Source organism: Ambystoma mexicanum, chromosome 6q (assembly GCF_040938575.1).
Source record: "Ambystoma mexicanum isolate Mex_15411 chromosome 6q, UKY_AmexF1_1, whole genome shotgun sequence".
NCBI lineage: Eukaryota > Metazoa > Chordata > Amphibia > Caudata > Ambystomatidae > Ambystoma > Ambystoma mexicanum.
The window spans coordinates 19,338,233-19,361,002 of NC_090937.1; the positions used below are offsets into that span (position 1 = coordinate 19,338,233).

General features: G+C 44.2%; 1 protein-coding gene across 4 annotated transcripts in view; it reads right to left on the minus strand.

Moving 5' to 3' along the window:
• Positions 1-22,770, minus strand: part of HELQ (helicase, POLQ like) — a 938,511-nt gene that overhangs the window by 168,812 nt on the left and 746,929 nt on the right. For all 4 annotated transcript variants that reach the window (XM_069630384.1, XM_069630383.1, XM_069630386.1 and 1 more), the window contains one exon: positions 3,801-3,974. In XM_069630384.1, the coding sequence (XP_069486485.1) occupies positions 3,801-3,974 (174 nt within the window). The remainder of the gene's footprint in view (positions 1-3,800; positions 3,975-22,770) is intronic.

Consider the following 22,770-nt stretch of genomic DNA (forward strand, 5'->3'; position numbering starts at 1 on the left):
AAGGCAAGCAACTGTAGCTAAGGAGAATCACTTGCGTACAAGTGAAACCATTGTTAACACGACCTTTGATTGTCAGACAATTAAATTCCATAAAAGTAGCACTCGCGTATCAGTAAAACTCTAGTAGCACTTGTTTGTGAATGAAACCTTCTGAATCACGCTAATTGAATATTAAACTGAAGAAAACAAGTGAAAGACTAATCGCACATGCTTAAAAGTGATTCCGAAGCGAACATTAACTGAAGAATCATTTAGGAAGAAGTAGAAAACATTGTAGCAATGAACTTAAGCGAGAACTTTTCCTAATTGTGAGTTCCAGGGAACAAGCATTGCCCGCAGCCAAACATGGTACACGTATTGCCCGAAGCCAAAAGTAGTACAAGCATTACCCAAACCCAAGAGGGGTGCAAGCATTGTCCAAAGCCTAAGAGTTGTACAAGCATTGTCTAGAGCCAAGAGAGACCAACAACCAGGCATACCACCCAGCTCATCAGGAAGAAAAGGGCCGAATGCACTGTCTTAGAGAGGGGAAGCTTGTTGATTAGGATTGTTCCATACATTTGAAGCTAGTATAAAAACTCAGATTGCCAAAGCCAAAAGGAGGGAAGGTAGAATGACATCCTTAAGGGCATTTTGGTTACTGATGTTGCAGAAAGACAAGAGTAGCAAAGAGGCTGCCCTAGAAGAGTGCCTTGCTTACTTGGAAGTGTTGAGGGCCACTAAAACAAATCTTGCCATTTCTGAAAAGTTGTCCAAAGTCACAAAGTTGCAAACTGCTGAAGATGTGGTCAAATTTTCGGTCGTCAGATTTAGAACTTCAGAAGCACTGTTCATTGTGGAACACTATCGGGCAGGTGAGTAGACCCGCATGGTGAATTCTTGTAGAAGTGAACCTGGTAGGAGAGTCAACCAGGTGGAAGCAGAAGTTCAGTAAGGTTATCCTGACAAAGATATAAACTGTGATTTATTATGTTAAAAGGAGAGCTGAGGCGAGCTAACATTAAGAGTCTGTGTTTTGCTGAATCCTACAAGCAGTTGTGTTTCTTTGAATATTACAATAAGTTAAGAACCTATATGTTTCATTGAATCTTAAAAGGAGCTGTGTCCCTTTCACTTTTACAAGAAACTGGGTTTCTTTGAACCTTAAAAGAAGTTGTGTTTTAATTTAACATTTACAAGTGTGGCAAATCATCCTGACCAAGAATATCATTGATGCAATTTGTTAAACGAGAAATCAGTATTCATGGAAGAAGAGCAATCATTATTTTATTGAACATTGGATTGACAGAATTTTCTTTTGATGAGTTGAAGGTGCAAAGAACTGTGTTAGAACTTTGTTGCAAACCCGGATTTCTTTTTGTTTAACCTTGGAACCGACTCCAACTAGAAACCTGGGGAACGGGTGTTCACACCGGTCATAAGGAGAGACTGAATACCTTTCAAACGCAGGTATTGTTGTTGTGAATTGGCATTTTCTTGTGTATTTTATGTACACGTGTGAGGGCCAGATATCCTTTGCTAGAGTGTTTCCTTTAGTTTATGTTCAGCAGGGAAATCCTAGTTAGGGTACGGATAGTGAGCCATTCATTGAAACTTAAAATCTAATAAAATGGCATATTTTGAGAAATCTAAAAGTTGTCTGCCTCACATTTTTGACCCCTCACATACTGATGTAACAAACTGCCATAAGAGTATGATTTGTGTGCACAAATATATGCATTAATTTCCTAGCCATGTGTTACAACTAAAATCCTGTGATTACCAATACTCTTCAGCAACAACAGTGAGTATAACTAGTATGGCTTTATAACTTTTTCATGCTGGGTCTTCATGTCTCCAACCTCTTCATTGTATTTTTGGATTTTTTGAGAAAAAAAAAAGGATATTTCTTTTCTTTTGATCTTAAAACATAGTGACAAAAACAACAACAAAAAACACCAAATATGTCATGCTCTTATAAACAATAATATGTTTGAAAACTCATCTTCAGTGACATAAAATGAATTATAAACTAAACGACACATGAATATTTAATGAAAGGACAGATAAATGCATTAAACAGGAATTCTGACATCCCGGAATTACATAAAGAGACATCAATAAATATACACAGAATATACAGATTACAACCATTCGCATATGTGCAAGCTCTTCATATGCAGTGCTACATCTACAGGTTAGGCGTAGCTGTGACCGATATGTTCCTGTGGGTCTATACTCCTAGTAGGTTCTTATTTGGCCTGGGAGCTTTTTATGTGTGTGGGTCAGAGTATCCAGTTCACGGTTTTTAATTGCTGAAAAGGTCACCTGACCTATCCTTGGTCGTGACACACTGAAGCACAGCCTCATTCAGTTGCCACTATCACACTGTGGAAAACTTCAGTGGAAAAGTCACTGTCTTAAAAAATGGTTTAAAAGATTGAGAACTAAAAATGCAACTTTAATCAATTATGTAATGTACATTTACAATTGGAGCTTTTCATGTAATTTAACCTGTACAAGTTTATAGTAAGTTTGCAAATGAAAATGCACGAAAATGTGCCTGAAACGATGTGCTACACTCCAAAAAGAACATGATCTAGTAGTTTTAATGATTGTAGATAATCTTGTTTTCTGATAATGGGTTTCATGCGTTGAATGCTTGTAATGGTATGTTCCAGAGAATGGCAATGTTTATTGGGACACCTTCTTGTGCTCAGAATAAATGTCCTCTCCTTTAAATAGAATAAAATCCACAAGAGGTGGCTGCAGAAACAGGTACCATTTGGCTTTTGCTCGAAAGAAAGTAGCTATTAAATATATTTATTTCTATACATTATTTCGTGTGTCGCTTTTCACAGCATTATTTACCTCGCTTAACTTCAATTTCTTTTAAATTATTTCGATTTTAGTTCAGTGGTGAGGACTGGAGTAAATCAAATGCTTGTTACAGCATCTTTCTCTCACGAAAGGTATCTGAAGTACCTGCAGTAAAGGAGATTTCTCTTTGTTCTCAGGTACTTGTCACATCTGTTGTTCAGTAGGCACTACATTTGGTCATTACTTTATTCAGAATATATATCACTCCCTTCAGAGTAATCACTGACTCCCAGGTTGGTGCATGACTGTGTGTTGGTGATGGGCATTTGCCGTGAACAATTATGCAGATTGGTAGAGCTGGCTCATTTTCCATTCTGCATACATTAGGAGTACTGAGAGTATTAACACTCTTGAATAAGGTCCGTTTCAATCCCTACATATAAAAAAGCATTAGCAAAGTCTAAAGTTCTAACTTTGTAAATTTAGAGGATATTAATTTTATTTTTGAAGAACCCATGGGACAAAAGGCCTCTACATTTGCAAAACCAAAACTATACACTTTGGCAATGGATGTTATTGTAGATTTATTAATACACATAATTCTTAATGTTTTCACTTCAAAATGTTTGATTGATTTCCAGATTCACCGTTTGCTCGGCACCCTTACTTTTGTTTTACTTCTCTGGCAAGCACCAATTATGCAGGCTCTAGAAATCAGTCGGACACTATCTGACAATCCATAAAGACTTGTCTGGATTAGACACGACTAATTATTTCTTGCAAATAATGATATATTTTCACCTACGATGTGTTTGCTATCAAATGTAGTGTCTTAATGAGACAACAGATGTATTACAATACCAGCATATGCATCTTGCAATCTATCTTTACACAGAGCACATTGAAATAGTTGTATTGAAAGGGTTTTGGCCCTGTAAATTTAGTTTACTGTGCAACTCCCCATTAAAACATTTTTTTTAATAATGATTAATGTCCGTTACCTCGCAGAAGTTCAAAACACAGGATGAGAAAGAAGCAGCAGACGCAAGCAGATTTTGCACAAATCCTCGAGGCATGTTAAACTTCTGTGACACGTGCCATATGTTTGTTTCTTTTAGCAGAGAATAGAGAACAAACGTCAGATAAAGTCTGTTTACAACTCCATTTTCCACAGCCTAGAAAAAGAACAAAACGCATTAGATTAAAACATATTGCACGTCACTGCATGCATTTTTCATGAAACAGCACACTGCTACTTAGGTAAGTAAGTTCTAGCAACCAAAGGTAAGGTTTGGAAGAAAAAAAGAAGAAGTGGACATTAGAAACTAAGTAAGATCGAAATAAAGATGACACTGTCCTGTGTTCATTAAATTTGGCAGCAATTACTTACGTGATGAGAAATAATAATAGGTTTAGTAACAAGTAAGCTGCGTTTATTGTATTGATGCCTAAAGCCACAGAAGTATATTGTAGATAATTTTAAAAAGCATTCATTCGTGATATAACATTATAACAACTTGGAACTCTACTCTTGTTTGCAGTACAGTTATTTGTGCTGGTAGGCAGACCCACATACCAAATATGTAGCTTAAATGTTTGAAAAAATTAAACCGGAACATATAACCATTACACTTCAAGGACAGGTGGGGCCACCTTGCCACCTGCAGTTGGCAGCCCTATTTTGACAAACCCAGAAGAACAGAAACGACTTGTTAATGTTATCATATCATTGAAGACCGGGAATAATAGCACATATCTGATAGTATGGATGTTAATATAAAAAATCCTATCTTGGCACTCACAAAATGGCCATCTTTTAATGTTGTTGATCTTCTATAACCTTAAGAGTTTTGCAAAGATAAATGTGCTGTAATGAAAATCCCAAAAGATAATTTACTTGACTAATGCTTAGATCACATTGCCACAAACGCATTCATTTTCGGTCTGATAAATAATAACTTTCTGTTGTGCGTGGCCATCCGCCATGTGAAGCGGACGTGTTTGCTTGGAGCTCCTGCAGATCCGTAAAGAGATAATACCTAATGATCAAAGGTTGAACGGAGGATGTACGATTGACAACATTTAGACCAGGGGTCTCCAACCTTTATGTTAGCTAGAGCTACTTGTAGTGGAGGTAAACAGTGGAGAGCTACTAGCGGGCGATATCGGGGTGAGGATATTTATAAAGCTCTGAATCTTTACCAATTTATTTTGCCCCAATTATTTCCTCTCTATAAACAGATGGAATAACATATGCCTTCACAATTATATTAAGAACTTCAAAAACCTCTTTGTTGCATTATTATTTATTAGTAGCTGTCTCAAAAAGACAGATATTTGTTGCACTACCCCACAAATATCCTGTAATTATTGTGCTCTTCCTTTGCGTTTTATACAGGCTTTCTACATGCCAGGCAGACTATTGTTTTCCAAATGTACATTTCACACTTCCCAAAAATGCTGATTGCGTTCACTAGTTTTTGTTGAAATGTTTTTTTGCCAGACACCACACATACTCTTATTTGTGTGCCCCTCTGTGTTTTAGCACAGGTTATATTTATAAAGATGTTATATGCGTGTCAAACTGGTTAATCACAAATAAATGCTTCTGTTGTGCTGACAGCAGTTTTTAGGAAATGAAACTGTGGGTTCATGGGTGCCAACTTTTGATGTTCACTACAGGGGCAGAAATATCCCCACTTGTCCTGAATATAAGCAAGCAAGCAGCCCAACCCATACCCTGGCCAAAAACATTTTATAGCACTTTTTCTATGCTTCCAGTGCTTTACAGATGACACAGGCTCATTTTCAGGCTACCCTCAGCCACCTCTTCTCCCTCCATCTCTGACTGCCTGTCCGCCACCCAGGAGTGGTGTGCCGCCAATGATCTCTGCCTTAATGCCAGTAAGACCAAGATTCTCCTCATTGGAATACCTGCTCCCTCCTTTCCTGTCACTCTCTGGCCGGCTTCCCTTGGCCCTCCCCCTGCTCCCACCTGTGGGGCTAAAAACGTTGGGGTCATCTTCGACTACACACTCTGCTTCTCTCCACACATCTCTGACATCTCTAAGAAGTCACACTAATAGCTGCACCTCCTCAGAGGCATTCTTCCTTTCCTCTCCTTCCCCCAGAAGCTCACTGTCTCCAGAGCTCTGGTTCTCTCTAGGCTGGACTATTGCAACAGCCCCTTTCTAAATCTGCCTGCTTCTACTCTCCGCCCTCTGAAATTCATCCAGAACAGGACTGGGAGACTTGTCCTTGGCCTCAAGCCCAGGGATCGTATCTCTCCAGGACTGAAATCTTTACATTGGCTCCCAGTGGCTGTGAGGATTAAGTTAAAAAAAACCTGTTTTGTCTACAAGGCCTTCTGGGGCCTAGGGCCTCAATACCTTCAGCTCTCTCTTCCAAAATATCTTCCTTCTCAAGCTCTTCGCTCATCCGCCTCTAACTCCCTCAGGGTCATTCGCTTCTCCAAGCAACGAGTTGGTGGTAGATCTCTTTCCTCGGCTGGGGCCTCCCTCTGGAACAGCCTCCCTGAAACTTGAAGAGAATCATCTCTGGTTCCGAAAGCACCTCAAAACCTTTCTCTTTGCTTCTGCCTTTTCTCCTCCTCTCCCCTGTTGACTACCTGGCAGATACTGAAACTGCACTGGTCACCTGCACACACTGGTCACCTGGCAACCCCCCCTGCTCTCAAGCCCAGACCCCCCACCCAGTTGCACACCTGCACTGCCTTCCTGACAATCCCCGCATTTAGGGACCGTTCTGTACCCCTACAGTTCCACCACTGGCACTTGACACCTGACGTCTGAACTACTCTTGCACTTGCCACCAGCTGGCCGGACGCTACCTATTGTTATTTATTATCCCATGTACTGCACTGTCCCCTTCCCTTCGCACTTTCCTCCTTCCCCCTTCCCATACACTTGCGCGATCTGACAGCCACTGCAGCAGGCGCATTCAGCATATCCCTAGCAGCCACAAACATACTGCTGTGAGAGGCAGTTTTGGGTCGGGAGTTCCGGGCTCCCAGCCGAGACAAAGAATACACGCCTGCGGTCTCATAGAACTGGATGAGCGGGAACATTGAAGCGGGACTGCAGAGTTGCGGGACACCAAGGCTGCTGCTAACACTGTCTATGACTGAAGCAAGAAAAGGCAGGAGCCTGCTGTGTACGGCAATCAGACCACACCGGACAAAAGAAGCAGCCGATCAGACAACAGAAGCAGCCGGAGGACGCATAGCATGCAGTAGTGGACGAAGCTAATGAAGGAGCCCATAGCGATGGACATCTTAGGCTGTAGGCAACCGTAACGAAGCCGGAGCGCTATACAGTACTCTGAGCCCTGAGCCGAATGAGAAGAGCGGCAGCCTGGATAGTGCAGTAAGGAGCGGGGGAGGAAGTGAGAACCCCTGCACACTCCACAGGGGGACAAGTCTGCCCCCCGCACGCAGCTCCCCAGGTCCTACACCATAGACAAAGGAAGGACGCACTGGGGTTGCATTAAATAGTTATCCGCACAAGCGATAGTCTAATTGAACACGCCCCCCCGCCCAACGAGGCCCGGGGGGAGGGTGGGTGCAGATCACCGCATTGAGATGCCGGGCCCATGAGCACAGGCTACTGGAGCCTAGTGCATTTTGAGACAGCGGCTCCCTACTAAGTACTTTGCTGAGGTGTGAGAGGTCAAGAAGAAAAGGCCGGACGCCAGCACTCTTAAGCGCAACATTGGACCCTAAGTATTCACGGTCCTCAACGCAACTTCCCACACGGCAAACACACAGTTCTGAGGTCTACCCTGGCGAGTGAACAGACATCCTTGCAAAGGCACATACATAAACATTAAAAGGCAATTAAGAGGAATCTGTGCACAGTCTGTGAAGGGTGCATATCAATACTGCATCAATAGCCCGAGGGGGAGGTTGAGAGGATTCAAGACCACACGGCCTGGACACATCAATATTTTGCTGATCCAGGGGAAGGAGTAGCCCCTGTGAGACAGCCATAAGGCGGATAGCACCACACAACACACCCTGAGGGTCCATCAACAACCGGTGAGTGGTGAATAAACAGCACTCGACGGACCCAGGTTAAGGTAGGCACTAAGGGAGATCCTGTGGCAGAATAAGGTCAGTAGTCTACCAGCTCACTAAGCCAAGCACAAGATCGCTAGTGGGAGGCTGGAAGACGGGGAAGTGAGGGACTGTGGAGTACGGGCAGTCTTGGAGGTCCAGAGATGGCAAGCAGCTGGAAGATGGCGACAAAAGGCAACAAAGCTAAAAACAAGCAGACAACGATAGAATCTTTTGTAAAAGGTCAAGCAAACCCTGTCCAGACCACTAGCGACAACAAAGAGGTGGGATCCAACATGTGCCCCAAAGAATCAACAGACTTAGGCAATCGGCAGATATTGAATGCAATTGCAGCGCTACAAGCTACCCTGGAATCCAAGATCGATGGAGTAAGAATCGATGGAGGCCTCTTGTATCAAGATGTTAGAGCCTTGGCGGAGCGCACTGGCAGGCTAGGAGGACAGGTCCAAGAAAACACCACTGCAAGAGTGCAAACGTCCAAAAATGTGGATATCCTGCTACAGAAAGTGAAACCGCTGGAGGACGCGGAAGGACGGGCGTGCCGTAAGAAAGATCCAATGCTGGAGAACATCTGGATAGTGGGCCTGCCCAAGGGAATAGAGGGGTCTGCCCCCACCACCTATAATAAAAATTTGCGATGGCAGGAAATAGACACTGAGAACCTAACACAGGGGTGCACTATTGAGCAAGCGCACCGTTCCCTTATCAGGAGACCACCACCGGAGGATCCGCACAGGCTGATCATCGCCAAGGTGTTAAATTACAAGGACACAGAAGATCCTCACCTTTTCTAGGACTGGGGGGGACTATACAAAGAGTCTCAGCAACGCTAACAATATTCCTGGACTACACCTTTCAAGAGGAGAGCCCAATTTATTTCAACAAAAGTCAGACTCAAAAAGCCAGGTCTAAAATATATGCCAATATACCGAGCTAAATTGAAGACCTTACACAACGGCAAAGCCCTCTTCATAGAAACACCAGCTGAAGCACAAGATTGGATGGCTAGCGTGCAGATTCTGGAGAGCATGGACTAAGAACTAAGGCACGAGTCGGGTTGGCGCCCAGAGGACTTGCCAGGAGAATCTAGGAACGTATCACAAAGTTTGTTTGTCTGGGGTTTTATTGCTTCTAGGGCACATCAATGCCACTATTGTAGGTGGACATATGAAGCAGGAGCACTGCACTAGAGACACAGAAGCCTTGTAGAGGGAAAGCATCCAGCAGACCCTTCAACTACCCCAGACTTGTTTTTATTAGGGTACAGAATAGTACCTGCCTGTTGGGCACCAAGAGCCAGGTCCATAGACTAGGTCTCGTGGAGCAGAAGAAGGGAAGTCTTAGCGTGCGCAGCATGGCTGGACAGTGAGTTTGTTGGAGGTGGAGGGGTGTTATACAAGGGGGAGGGAGGGAAGCCTTGTATAAAAGCATACAGCCTACACACAATCCCGGCCAACGTCCGAGGCAGGTTAGCAGCCCCACCAGAACCCAGGGAAATTGCTATGCGATGGCTGGAGACATCAAAATTATGACCTGGAATATCCAGGGCCTGAATAATTATGTCAAAAGACAGAGGGTGATCACGTATCTAAGGAGACACAAAGTGGGGATCAGGTTATTACAAGAGACACACTTGAACAAACAAACAAGAGAAGCTGGCTAGAACATGGGGCAGGGTGATGGTGGGTTCCACATATTCGACATACGCTAGACGTGTCCTTATCTGGGTGGCCCCATCTACCCCCCTCAAAATTCTGAATAGTAAGATCTATGACGAAGGGAGAATGGCAATAATACACAGTACGTTAGATAGCCAGGAGGTATGCATAGTGAATACCTACGCACCCAATCACAACGCCATTGTCTTTTTTAAGTCACTATATGCGAGACTCGGACCCTACAGAAATGGAGTCATGATATGGGGCGGAGATTTCAATTGCACCCTAAATCCCACATTGGATAGGTCTGATACAAGGTTCAAAAGACCAGCCCCGCCTGCTAAAGTTCTAGGCACCCTTCTGAATCATTTTCAGTTAACGTATGTTTGGAGGTTACTTCACAGGGATGTGAGAGAATACTCATTCCTCAGCCCCACATAAAGTTCACACAAGACTGGATTACTTGTTCGTAGCGGAGGAACAGGTCATGGAATTTACAGAGGCGGAATACCTAGCTAGGGTCCTGTGAGATCACGCCCCACTACTAACCAAGTGGAGGATAACCGCCCGAAACCGCCTATACCTACCTGGAGACTCAGGAGTGAAGCATTATTGGATAAGGCATTTAATGAACACATCGGGAAAAGCACAGTAGATTTTCTAGAAGTGAATGAGGGAAGTGTTAAGGAAGTGGGCACGATTTGGGAAACATACAAAGTGGTAATTAAAGGAGAGATGATGGCTACAGCAGGGGTGGTCCAGAAAACCATCGTCAACGACCTGAAGGAAACAGAACTAAAACTTGTGGAAATAAAAAAGATGGTGGGTGCTGGGGAGGACCATTTGGAGGAACAAATCAGATTGAGGCAGGTGTCTCTGGCACAATGGGATAGCCTGGGAAAGTTTAATTACGCAAAATATCTAGTGAGAAGCCATGCACAAGGGGATAAACCGGGGAGTATGCTTGCTTGGCTGTATAAAAACAGGAGCACAAAATCCCAAACATATTCTTGCCAAACTGCAGAAGATAAAGAGGAAAACACGCAGGCAGGCATTAATAAAGTGTTTTCAAAATACTACAAGAATTTATATGAAGACCCCCAGATAGAGCACGAGGACGAGCTGCAAGATGCGCTGGATCTCATTACCCTGCCACACTTAGATGAACAGCAAATGAATATGCTGGATGAGCCCATAACCTCAGAAGAAGTCATAGCCACAATAAGAGCATTGCCCACGGGAAAGAATCCAGGCACAGACGGGTGAGTTCAATAAGGCAGATGCTGATACGTTAGCGCCACTCCTAGCCAGAGTATATAACAAGGCATATGAATTGGGGATCCTTCCAGATAGTATGCGAGAGGCCTTGATAATTCTGCTCCTCAAACCAAACAAAATTGCAACAGACTGCAGTTCCTATAGACCACTATCTTTGCTGAACCAGGACAGTTAAATCCTTACAGCAATTCTAGCGAATAGACTGAGGAAGGTAATAACGATGTTATACACCAAGAGCAGACAGGATATGTTCCGGGTAGAAACATTTCAGGGAATCTACGAAGGTTGCACCACGTCATAAAAGGCACTGGAGACAGGGCGGAGCACTGCCCCATGGCTTCATTAGATGTGACCAAGGCTTTCGATTGAGTCCAAAGGTACAGGTTGTATGCCACTATGGACAGGATGGGAATAAGGCCGCACTATATGAAGTGGGTGAAGTTGATATACATCCAGCCTACACCCAGGGTCAGGACGGTTCCACTTTTTCAGATATGTGGCAGCTGCATAAGGGTAGGAGACAGGGTTGCCCCCTGTCCCCGATGCTATACACTCTTGCGGTGGAGCCCATCGCGGCATACCTACGACAGGAGTACAGCGATGCCGGTATTGACATTGATGGGGTCAAGCATATAGTATCAATGACAAGTGCAAATCCTGCTTTTCCCGCTAGCAAAATTGGCAGTGTATGGGGATGCAGAACTACCGGCTCTCCCCTTGCCGTGGAGTAGGAACTCCTTCAGATACCTAGGCCTGAACATAAATCACAACCCCAAGCTAGAACATGAATACAACACGACACAGGCTAAAGAGGGCTTGATTAAATCGATGCAATTTTGGGGTAAGTTGCCATTGGCGGTTGTAGGAACAGCGGCCCTTCTAAAAATGGTAGCACTGCCAAGGCTTATGCACTGTTTTGGGAATATCCCATATAATATTCCCAAGAAATTCTTACAAGACCTGTACAGAGAATGCAGGAGCTTCTTATCGCAGGTGGGCGTGGGGTGATGGGGGAGGCACATGGTTACACTCAACTTATTGGAAAGACCCTATGTACAAGGAGGGATGAAGACCCCCAATTTCGAGCAGTACTTCTTGGCATGCTAATTGCAGTATGTGGTGCAATGGATGGCTGATGACCAAACAGTAGAGATGACTCTCCTACAGTCAGCAATTAAAAGACGATATCTTAGAGACATGATATGGGTTCCCCCGTGGGAGTCGCACGTGTATCCACATTTAGTGAAGCTGGGTATTCAGATATGGCAGAGGACCTGCAAAGTCATGGGAATTAGAGACCCAATATCACCACAGACTCCCCTGGCGGCAGTAATGTCAGACAAACAGGGTTTTAGGGCAAGGGTGCAAGCACATTGGGATCTGTGGAATGAGAATAGGTTGCTGGAATTTAAGGAATTGCAGGATTCCACGGGTAAATTCCTACTACATAGGGCCATGCTAAGTACAATAAAGGGTAGGTGGGCAACTATTACGGGGAATACAATAGAGTGTGAGGACATTGAAACGATCAAATATATATGAGGGGGGGCACGCTGTATCCAGAATATATAAGGTATTGATAGAGCACAACTCAAGGGTTGCTTTGAAGTGCAGGGGAGGATGGGAAAAATAATTGGGGAGGTCATTTGAAGACAGAGTGGCAATGTATAGTCCTATACCACAAGAAAGTATCTAGAAATGCTAGGCTACAGCTGCTCCAACTTTATGTTACACAGAGGGCATACCTGACACCAGCAGCGATAGCAAAGTTTAAAGGAGCGGGTAATCAAGCCTGTCCCAAATGCAAGGATGATACACATATTTTGGGAATGTCATAGTATACAGGAATTTTGGAAGCAAGTGGCAAACAGCGTGGCCCTGGAGGCATTAACCTTGACATCCAGTCCCCGGAAGCATGCATATTGGGGCTCTTCAAGAGAGGCACTAAGCAAAAAACCATGGCAAAGATTAAAGACTTAATATATGTGCTGATCAAACGAAGCATAGCTATGCAGTGGAAAGCTACTAAAAGCCCGAGCATAAACAGATGGTGGGAAGACCTGAGGAAATGGACAACAGCAGAAACGGGGGTGTGGGAGAAAAGCAGTAGGGGAGCAAAAACAAACTTGGGACAGACATACAGCAGTGGATTGCCCCAATGGTAACATTGTTCAATCAAAGCAATGGCGAAAACTCTGCCCAAACCATGCAGGAAGGAGCCGAGGCGAAGGGGTGCAAAATGAGATCTAAATGTTGCAAGATTATACTCAGTCAGTTGAGGGGGGTGGGGGGAGTTGGAGGGGGAACAGATTCATTCTAAGTTTGAAACATTTTTAAAAAAAGTTAGAAGTATATCTTTTTTAACTTTCTGTTGTGTGTGCTTTCATAGAAGATATTATCAAATATTGCCCTTTCTGAATGCTGTACACTCCAACTAGGACGTTATGGCAGAGGATTTCAGAAGTCTTACTCAAAAGCTGTGATGTCACAGAAGGAGGATATCACATTTACTCTGCCAGGTTGTCTTTCTGTCCGTTGCAGAGTGGGGAGGGAACTTTCTGTTTTGGTTGTATATAGATCCTTTACACCACCACTTTACACCTCTGCAATGCTGGTCCAGAAGGGACATCATAGGGGGTGGAAAACGAGCACATGTGTTGCCATACACAAGATAGAATTATAGCTTTCAACTGTGGGGAGTAGTCCATCTCTAAGCTCAGAGAGACATCATAGACAACTTGAGCTTCACTCTCGTGTGTCGCTCTGAACCCCCCTGTGAAATACCTCTAATTAACAGTCTATAATTCTGCATGTAGTGAAGATGATGTTGTGCAACACATAATTTTCACAGGTTGTTTTCAATTATGAGGATCAATTTTAGCCTGTTTCTTCCCTCTAATTTAATATGCAAGAAATTACACAAACTGCTAGTGCAACAGGAAACCGGTTACAGAAGATTCATTTTAGAGAAACAATTAGGAAGTACTCTGGTGCTAGATTTGTCTGATCCTACAATGCACATGGCTGTACCATCTCCCAAATATTCACTGCTCAACCACTTCAAGTTCCTCGTTTTGGACAATTAGAATTTAGCACAATAACATATGCTACGTTAATAGATGTATATTGTGCAACAATGCCATCATCATGGTTTCCAGACGCTTTGGTGGCTTTGAAAGAAAACATTATGGTTGGTCGAGATGGGGGAGAAAAATACAAATAAAGATTATTGTAATCTTGTATTGATACCTCTAAACCAGAAGTACTCGCCTTGAATTGTTGGTGTTTGGAAAGAAGACAACATATGCCCAAAGTGCTAGGATATGTTGGCTGGGGGGTGTACATATAAGTTGATTGAAGAGATGTAGTATGCTGTGTGCTGTCTGGTAGGCAGGGTTTTATGGACCTTTGTGTAAGTTGCTTAGTCGGTTTGCGTTTTTTGTGTTTGAGTGCTGAAGTTGCATGGTTAGTAATCAGGCTAAGTGAAAGCAGAATTGAGATGCAAGCTAGTGCGTCGTTGCCATTATTTTGTAGGTCACCAGGCAAGAGTCGGGACATGGTGGAATATACTAAGGCTGAGATGGGTTAATGCCTATAGCGGTGTGGAACAGGACTAGTGTACAATGGGCATTCAGAAATAAATGTCCCAATGTCGCCTGAGTTGCACAGGGGAAGTGGCGAGGAAAGCAGAAGGGTGGACCCAGTATGGTGCCCCTTTAAATGGTGAATCAGGCAAGGGTTGGTTTAATGTTTCCTTGAGAATTGGTCACCACTAGGTTGCTATCCTGTTCTTGGAGCTGGTTAGCGTAAAATGCCAAATAGTCTTCCGGTTGTTGTACAGTTTCTTTGTTCTCTATACATTGAAAGCCAGGTCTTCAGCAGTTTAATCAATGGTGGTCCCGGTGAGACAAAATGACTACTCTTCTGTAGGAGCACAAGGATGAGCATTGACTAAATCACCTTCTCAGCCCCACACCACTAGTAAACCAGCAGTGATTCAAATCATATAGGTGAAACAGGCACAACCTAACCTGAATACCGCCAATTTTGGTAATGTGGGGAGAGGGCAAGCTAAACTGTTTAGGAATGGTGTGAGCTGGTAGGCATGCAACACAAAGAACAAGAGTACAGTGGTACCAAAATAAAATAATGTCCTACTAAGTCTCTATAAAAGAGGAAATTTGATAAAACTAAATGCACACAACTAATGAAAAACATTTGAAAGAATGCAGACTTTGAGAGCATGGGGTGAGACACTGCATGAAGAAAGTGGTGCAGTCAATTGATTTGTGCAGAACATTTTAAAAGTACTTGAAATTAGGTAAAGAGTGGGGTGTCCTATAAGTCACTATGTCCCTTTAATGTGCTCTTTAAGGCCCACCAGGAGAACAGGACCCCTGGAAATACCTTTAGTTTGTATTGGTGGCTCAATAGCGCCGAGCCACATTTGTCACTTTTCTGCAGTTTAGCCAGTGTTCAGATGGTCGAGTTGCACTCTTCCAGGGGTGAGTCAGCATCAATGCAGTTTCAAGGCGAGTCTATCTGTGGATATAGTTAGCATTTCAGCCTGGTGGAGTCAATGGCTCTCAACAGATCGTGAAAGTGTTCGAGTTGGTGGTTAGACAAGGCGTCTGCTTGGTCAAATTGGCAATCAAAATGGTCAAGTCAATGACTTCTATCAGGTTAAGACATCACTCAAGTTGTGCAAGGACAATGGCTGATTTGGGTCCAGTTGGCACTGTAGATGTGGCAAGTTGGGTGTTTCCAAAGCAGCACAACAGAGGTCAAGTCGCAGTGGAAATGGGCTTCACTGGGTTGAGTCGGTTTCCAGATGGCAAGAAGAAGCAGGTAAACAATTTGAAGTTTTTAGAGTGGCAAAAGCATCATCGCACAATCTGTAGTAAATCAGACGAGCACAGTAGAGCCAGCTCCAACGTGTCTTGAGGAGGAAACATGGCTCTGGACTGCGGGGTTGCTGGGACGCTCAGTGCAGAGGATCCAGGGTCAAGGTCAGTCCTTTGATCAGTACTTAAACTCATGGTAGCTTGCCTGGCACCTGCAGAGGTCCTTCACCTCCAGTCATAACAATCTGGTTTAGAGTTAAAAGACCTTGGCCCTCAGCAGTTTCAGCCAAAATGAGCCCTTTAGATGGCAAAGGAGAAGAGCTTCCCTCTTCCTTGGAAAAGTCTGTATTCCCAAAAGAGTTTCAGTGAATCCTTCTCGTCTTTAAGTCCAAAGATGAATCAACTAAGGGGAAGGGGGAGGACCCTGCCACCTTTATTTATTTTTTATTTATTTTGTCATATGTATAGCGTTACAAACCGGGAGGCATCTGGGCACTGGTTTGCAGAAAGAAAGTGATAGATACTGTGAGAAACCTGAAGGTGCTCCCTGGCTAGTCCCAGAGGCTCTGTCATCCAGGTGGCCAGGACATGGCCATCGCTATTGGATCCAGTTCCTGGGGGTGGACTAGTGAGGAAGGATCACCTGGATGAGGGGCCTTGGGGAGTGGGACACCAACGGGTGAGACGCATTATCCCCCTTCTTTCAACACCTTTTCCCCATCAAAACACTGCCCCCACCCGCTTTTTGGGACACAAACACTTTTGCACAACACGGAAGACAATGGACTAACACCAGAGCCGTTTACCGGACATGTCCCAATACAAGGGTCAGGCAAATTCAGGCAATTGACCAGAATCACACACACACCTGATGGCTCTTTCCCTTCCCCGTGGGGATGAAAGGTGGAGCACGAAAGCACAGGAGGAGCAAGGCAGACGGCACGTCGTGAGAGCTAACTCAGCATGGCAGTGCAAGAGGAGGTGAAAGACTGAATACCGAGAGGGTGACGAGGAGTGAAGTGACCTTGCCCTTTCTTACCAAGGCCAGTGAAACCTCTGCAGATGGAAACATAAAACGCGAACAAAGGCCATTGTGTATTGCAGCAGATTTCAATAGTAACAGAGACCCTCCTCTGCAGATTACCAAGCACGGAAACAGTGCTTGTCTCAGTGCTACCAGCCTTGACTCCTAAGAGAAGGAAAGCCAGGTGGTTCATCACAGCCAGTGAGTCGAGGGGATAGTTGATAAGAAACCGGAGAGGAGCGCATGCTACCTTTTTTGAAATATTTCAAGGAACTTGGGGGTTGGTCACCCTGAGTTACCTGGGGGCAACCAGACGTGGACTCCCTGCTCACTGTGCTCAGAGAGGCACAGCTTCACCTCACTGATGAGGCCCAACAAGGCTGAAACATGTCTATCGGGTTGCTGTTGGTACTCTTGTTCAGAGAGGAATTGCCATAGCATTTCGGTTCTGGACTGCCCATGTGGGCGGGACAAAGACTGATATGCAAATGGTATTTCCCATCTGTGAAAGGTACAGTCAGCAAAAAGTGTGTGCTGCAAACTCATCCCAGAACAGGTTATCATGCCATGTTCTTTCTGGAGAGGAGCGCCTGCTACCTTTTTTGAAATAGAAACCGAACTGTGTTAACGAAAAGTAGCCAATGGCTAATTTGAACATTGAAAGAATTAAAGCTGAAATTGATGAGAGAGGGGAAAACAAGCAACCGGGGAGGCCGGCACCACATGGGTGCTCCTTCAGGAAACTCTGGGCAATTACCCGATAGTAAGAAACTACCGCAACCAAAAGCGCTTGGGAAGAGGCAAAAAGAGGTCAAAGTGGTCATACAGGGGGTCTCGTAAAATCCTCTGTACCGTCTAAAGTCTTTGACCGACAGATGATTGTGAAATAAAGGGAAATGAGTCCCGCTTGATGAATTGAGCACTTGAGTGTTGCAGAAGTTAGCGAGAGTGAACCCGGTGGAGGGATGATAACAAAAAGGGGTGAAGTCCAAGGTCCTGAAGAGCATTGAACTGTTTGCAGAAATTGGCGAAAGTTAACACGTAAGAGGGAAGCAGACAATCAGAGAATAAGCCTGAAGTACTGTTTAAAAAGACATTCAGACTTGTGACAGTAAGAGGTATTGGTAGACCTGGGGAAGTGAATTGTCCTTCTTGTCAAGTGGGTCCGAGCCCGGTTGAGGGAGATCCAGCGGTGAAAAGTCATCACCCAAAGTTCATTGAGAAAGAAACTGTTCAATTGATAGGTTGAATACGATACGTGAAGGGTCGGCGCCCGGAATAGGGGGCTCCAGGGGAGAACCCATCACCCAATGTGAACTGTGGAAAATAACTTTTTGTTTGTGTTTGTTTGTTGGATACATCGGGCCTCGAAGGCAAGAGACTTTTTAACAAAAAAGAGACTTTATTGAAGAACCTGATAGCTGGAACGGAACTGTCGTCTCATGCTAAGAAAGCTTGACAGTGTGCTTTTTATTTTGACAACGCCACTAGGACTGCCTTGTTTTTCATTTGATGGTCGACGCTTGCTCCCATCTTAGATTTAAGTTTAGCTTAGGCGTTTTTCCATCCTGCATTCATTGTTTAATAAACACCCTTGAACTGTGATCACTTGTGTCTGTCTTTACTGTTGCCACCATGAGTTCCTTACAATACATACATAAGGTTACTGAGTTAAGAGCATGGTCGTTCATACAGAATGGGCTGTGAAAGAACAGCTAGTTGTGCAGTTCTTGCGTGAATAGCCAGGTTTTGCGGCCCTTGTGGAAGGATCAGAAGGAAGCTTCTGATCTTTGCGGCCTTTGCGGAAGACTCAGAAGGAAGCTTCTGGCCTTAGTGAGAGTGGAAGGGTGTTCCGGTGTTAGCAGCCACCACTGGGAAGCTATGACCCCCTGCTTTCAGCAGCTTGAATCTGGGAATGGTAAGTAGGTGCGAGTGGGCGGTTTGAGTGTGCCTGCAGGATTGTGTTTTGGAGAATTTACTTGAGAAGTATCTAGGGGCAGTGCAAGACAAATATTTGTGAGTCAAGGAGAGAGTTTTGAACACAATGGGTTCGTGAACGGGGAGCCAGTGGACCTACCGTCTAGCAGCAGAGATGGGTTTAAAAAGGAATGTTTAGAGCGGCTCTTAGCGCCTTATTTTGAATTACCTGCAATCTTATGATGTTGCGAGTATTTGAGCCTGCAAAGAGGGCATTACATTAATCTATACTGGATAGAATAGGAGCTCTAGCAACCGTGATGCAACAGTCTGAAGTCAGGAATGGTCTGCAGACATTAATGAGGTTAGAGATGTATGCTGCTGCAGATGCAATGGCATTTGCCTGTCTAGTTAAGGATAGAGCCGAGTCCAGGTATACATCCAGGGTTTTAACTTTTTTTTTTACAGTGATTCCCGTCAATGATAAAGGATTGGTAGGATCCACTAAGTTTGTTTAGCCGTGTTTGTGAGCCTATAAGGAGTAGCTCAGTTTTCTCGTTGTTTAAGCATAGGCAATGCTGTGCCATCCTGGCCTGGATGGTTTGACACATTTTGCTCAGCGAGTTGGAGTCGGTGTCATAGGTGCCTGAGATAGGGAAGAGGATTTGGGCATTATCCTCATAGTTGGTGTAGGTGATACTCAAATTGTCAAGGAGGTTGAAAAGAGGCTGAGTAAAGATATTGTATAGTGTTGGGGAGACACAGGAGCCTTGGTGATCTCCACAGGTGACTGGGGCCGGGGGGCAGCTGCAAAGGAAGAGAAGACTCTCATAGTTCGGTTGGATAAGGAGGACTCGATCCAAGTTATAGCTTTGGTGGAGAAGTGAGCTGCAGAGGCAGGGTTTTGGCAGAGGATTTTATGGTTCGCTAGATCAAAGGCGGTGAGAGGTCAAATAAAAGGAGGAGGGCTAGATTGCCATTGTCTTTAATCTCATCCATTTGGATTTTTAGATCCAAGAGAGCTGATTATGTTCAATGACCAGGGCGGAAGCCAGATTGGCGCAGACTCAGGATGTTAGTTTCCAGATACTTTTGGATTTACAGATAAGCTGCCCCATCCAGTTTTTTTTTTTAGAAGGAAAGGTACTGCCATGATAGGGCAGTGATTGGTGGGTGTATTGGGGTCTAGAGTGGGTTTCATAAGGAGTGGGAAGACCCAGACATCTTTTAGATTAACTGGTATATTGCCCATTTAGAAGGAGGAATTGAACAGCCAAGTGTTGAAAGGGCAAGCTCAGCAGCGCAATCTTTAACGAGCGATGAGGGGCAGATGTCCCCTTGGCATCTAGAAGATTTCAGGCCTTTAATGATTTTAGTGACTTCTGTGACTGTGACCGGGGTAAACTGAAACAGAGGGATGGAGTTAGGCAGTGATGGCACAAGGTCTTGTGGTGCTTGGATTGGAGTTATTTCATTTTTTTTCCTCACAATTTTAGTTTGTAGTAAGGAGATTATGTCCAGAAGTGTCTTTTGGATATTCAGGCACCAGGTAGTGTCTTTAAGGCAACTGTCTGGTACAGGAGGAGGGGGGAGCTAGTGATTTGAGGTCTCGCAGGATGGTGAAAAGCTCTCTGGTGCCTGAATTGGCTTTATCTATTCTCTCATTATAAGTAGTACTTTCAGTTTGGAGAATGGCTTGATTGTAGTTTTATGTTACTGTGAAATGTTCCTTGTTGGCATCTGTTGGAGATTTTTTCCAAGCAATCTCGGCTCCTCCCTTAGTGGAGCGCAAAACTTTGGTTTTTAGTGTTTGGTAATATAGCTCGACCATAGTGGTGGGATCAAAAGTGGAGTGTGTGGGCTGTTAGGGGTTGCAGCAGCAGATGTTAGCTGCAGTGATGTTGCAAGTATTTCCTGAGAGGGCAGCCGGCGCCTGTTGAGGAATGGCATCTATTTGAATATTCTTCAGGATAGTAAAGGAGATGAGATTATGGTTGGACCAAGGACAAGGAACGTTAGAGAGGATGTTAATGTTGCAGTTGGCGTCTACCATCCAGTCTAGCATGCAACCTTTCTCATGTGTGGAGTTTGTGATACAATGAGTGAAACTTAAGGCTTCAATGGTGTTGGCAAGGGCAAGTGCATTGTCGTTGGTAGGATATTTGAGGCCCAGATTAATATCACCCAAAAAGATGATTCTGGAAGATGGCTTGGTGTCAGAGAGAAGTTGCACAATATCTTCCTCAAAGAACAGCAATGGACCCAGGGGTCTATAGATTAGGTGGAAGGTTAGAATAGCTGGGGTGGAGAGGCATATTGTGATTGAGATCAGTTCACATGATTTGAATGTTTGGTTGGGAATTTCTCTTATGGGCAGTTGGTTTTTGGCTATGATAGCTGCTCCGCTCCCTTTAGTGACCAGTCTGTCCTTCCTGAAGATAGTATAGCTATATAGGATGTCTAGGGAGAGGGTTGGACCGGCGGCTGCATGTAGCCAGGTTTCCGTGATGGCTATGAAGTCAAGGTTATTAGTGGTGATGAGGTCTGATATATGTAAAGCGTGGGCTGAGAGGGATCTGGCGTTGATAAGTGCTCCCTTAAGGAGCGTTGTTACAGCTAAATTGGTGTCACCAGTGAGGGTAGGCTTGTCAGAAGTATGATTTGTAGTTACAGGGGCAAATGGATCTAGAGTGCTGGTGGCCTTGACGATTACAGAGGTAGCCAGCTCTAAGGTGCAAATGGCGCTGGCTATTGCTGGGGCGGCAGGCTTCAAGGTACAAAGGGTGTTGACATGAGTAGGGGGAGAAGGTTCCTGAATGCATGGTATTGCAATTAACCCAGTGGTAGAAGTCTCCAGGGTACTTGTGACAACAGTAAATGCAGGGGCCGTACACTTCAACATACAAGGGGTGGCAGTGGTATCTGAGGCAATAGGCTTCAAGGTGCACGAATCATCAGTGGATGTAAGGGCAATAGGTCTTTAAGAATTTACAACAAATGCAATGTACCATAGACACAGCAGTGAGGAAACAGAAGTATCTAGAAAACTGCTAAGCCTAGGAGTGTGACAGATCGTACAAAACAGTGTGAATCAGGCCATGAAATTAAAAAGCCTGCCAGAGTTCAGACAGACACACCAAGCCCAGTACATGGGCAAACACTAGCAGACAAGTATCAGACGGTACCAAAGTCGGTATGAGTTAGGAAAGATTTCACTTTTTGCAACGTCCCTCCATAGTTTGTTAGGGAAAATTTCTCTTATGACTATTTTAGCTCCATTTGTGGGCCCCCCAAACTTTTTGCTTTTGTTGCAGCATCCTGACCTGACTTTTTGCCAGTGGGGCACAGCTTTCAGCTGCAATTCACTGGGCTTTCGCTCATCATTACGGGGAAACTGATACGTCATTCAGGCTGTCATTACTTAGAAACTTTGTTTATCTTAGTCTCTCAACTTTTTTACCACTTTGGGTAACATTTTTATCATTCTGCAAAGTATATTACTGTGTTTTCGGGCCCTAGTCATCCACTAAGGATTTTTTGGCGACTGGACAATGTGCCTAGGAGTGAACTGGTGGCAGCAGAAGCTTGTTCGTGTAATTTCTTTATCCCAACATATATTTTTATGGAAACTTTGATGATCACAGCACAGTAGCGGAGAATAAGAAACCAAAAAGAGAAGGTAAAGAAAAAAAGAAAATGAAATAAATAAAATTCAATGCAAATTATACGGTAACCATACCGCTAAACACAATGACTTAGTTACATCTGATTTTCCATGGGAATTCCACAAAACCTGTTTAACTACTGTAGATTTAAATGTCTCGAGTAGGGATCACGAAAACATCTGTTCTCTATCAGCCACATTTTTCAAAAACGGGCCCCAGGTGTGCGAGAACTTTCCCATATGACCCGTTAGGACTGCTGACATTTTTTAGTGAGCCATGCCTTCCCACGTTTGGATCATGACTGTGCCCGTCATGGCCGTGCCATAAGGTTTTTTGTCTACTCCTTTGGTCATTTTGTCCGTTGGCCTTCCGCCTGGTCTTTGTAACACAGGAATTCCTTATTTAGGCATGCAGTGAAAATTGCTTCTTTTGCGTGCAACTGCAGATCACATGTGTGGCTACCCAGGAAGTGGGCTAGGACAATCTGGTC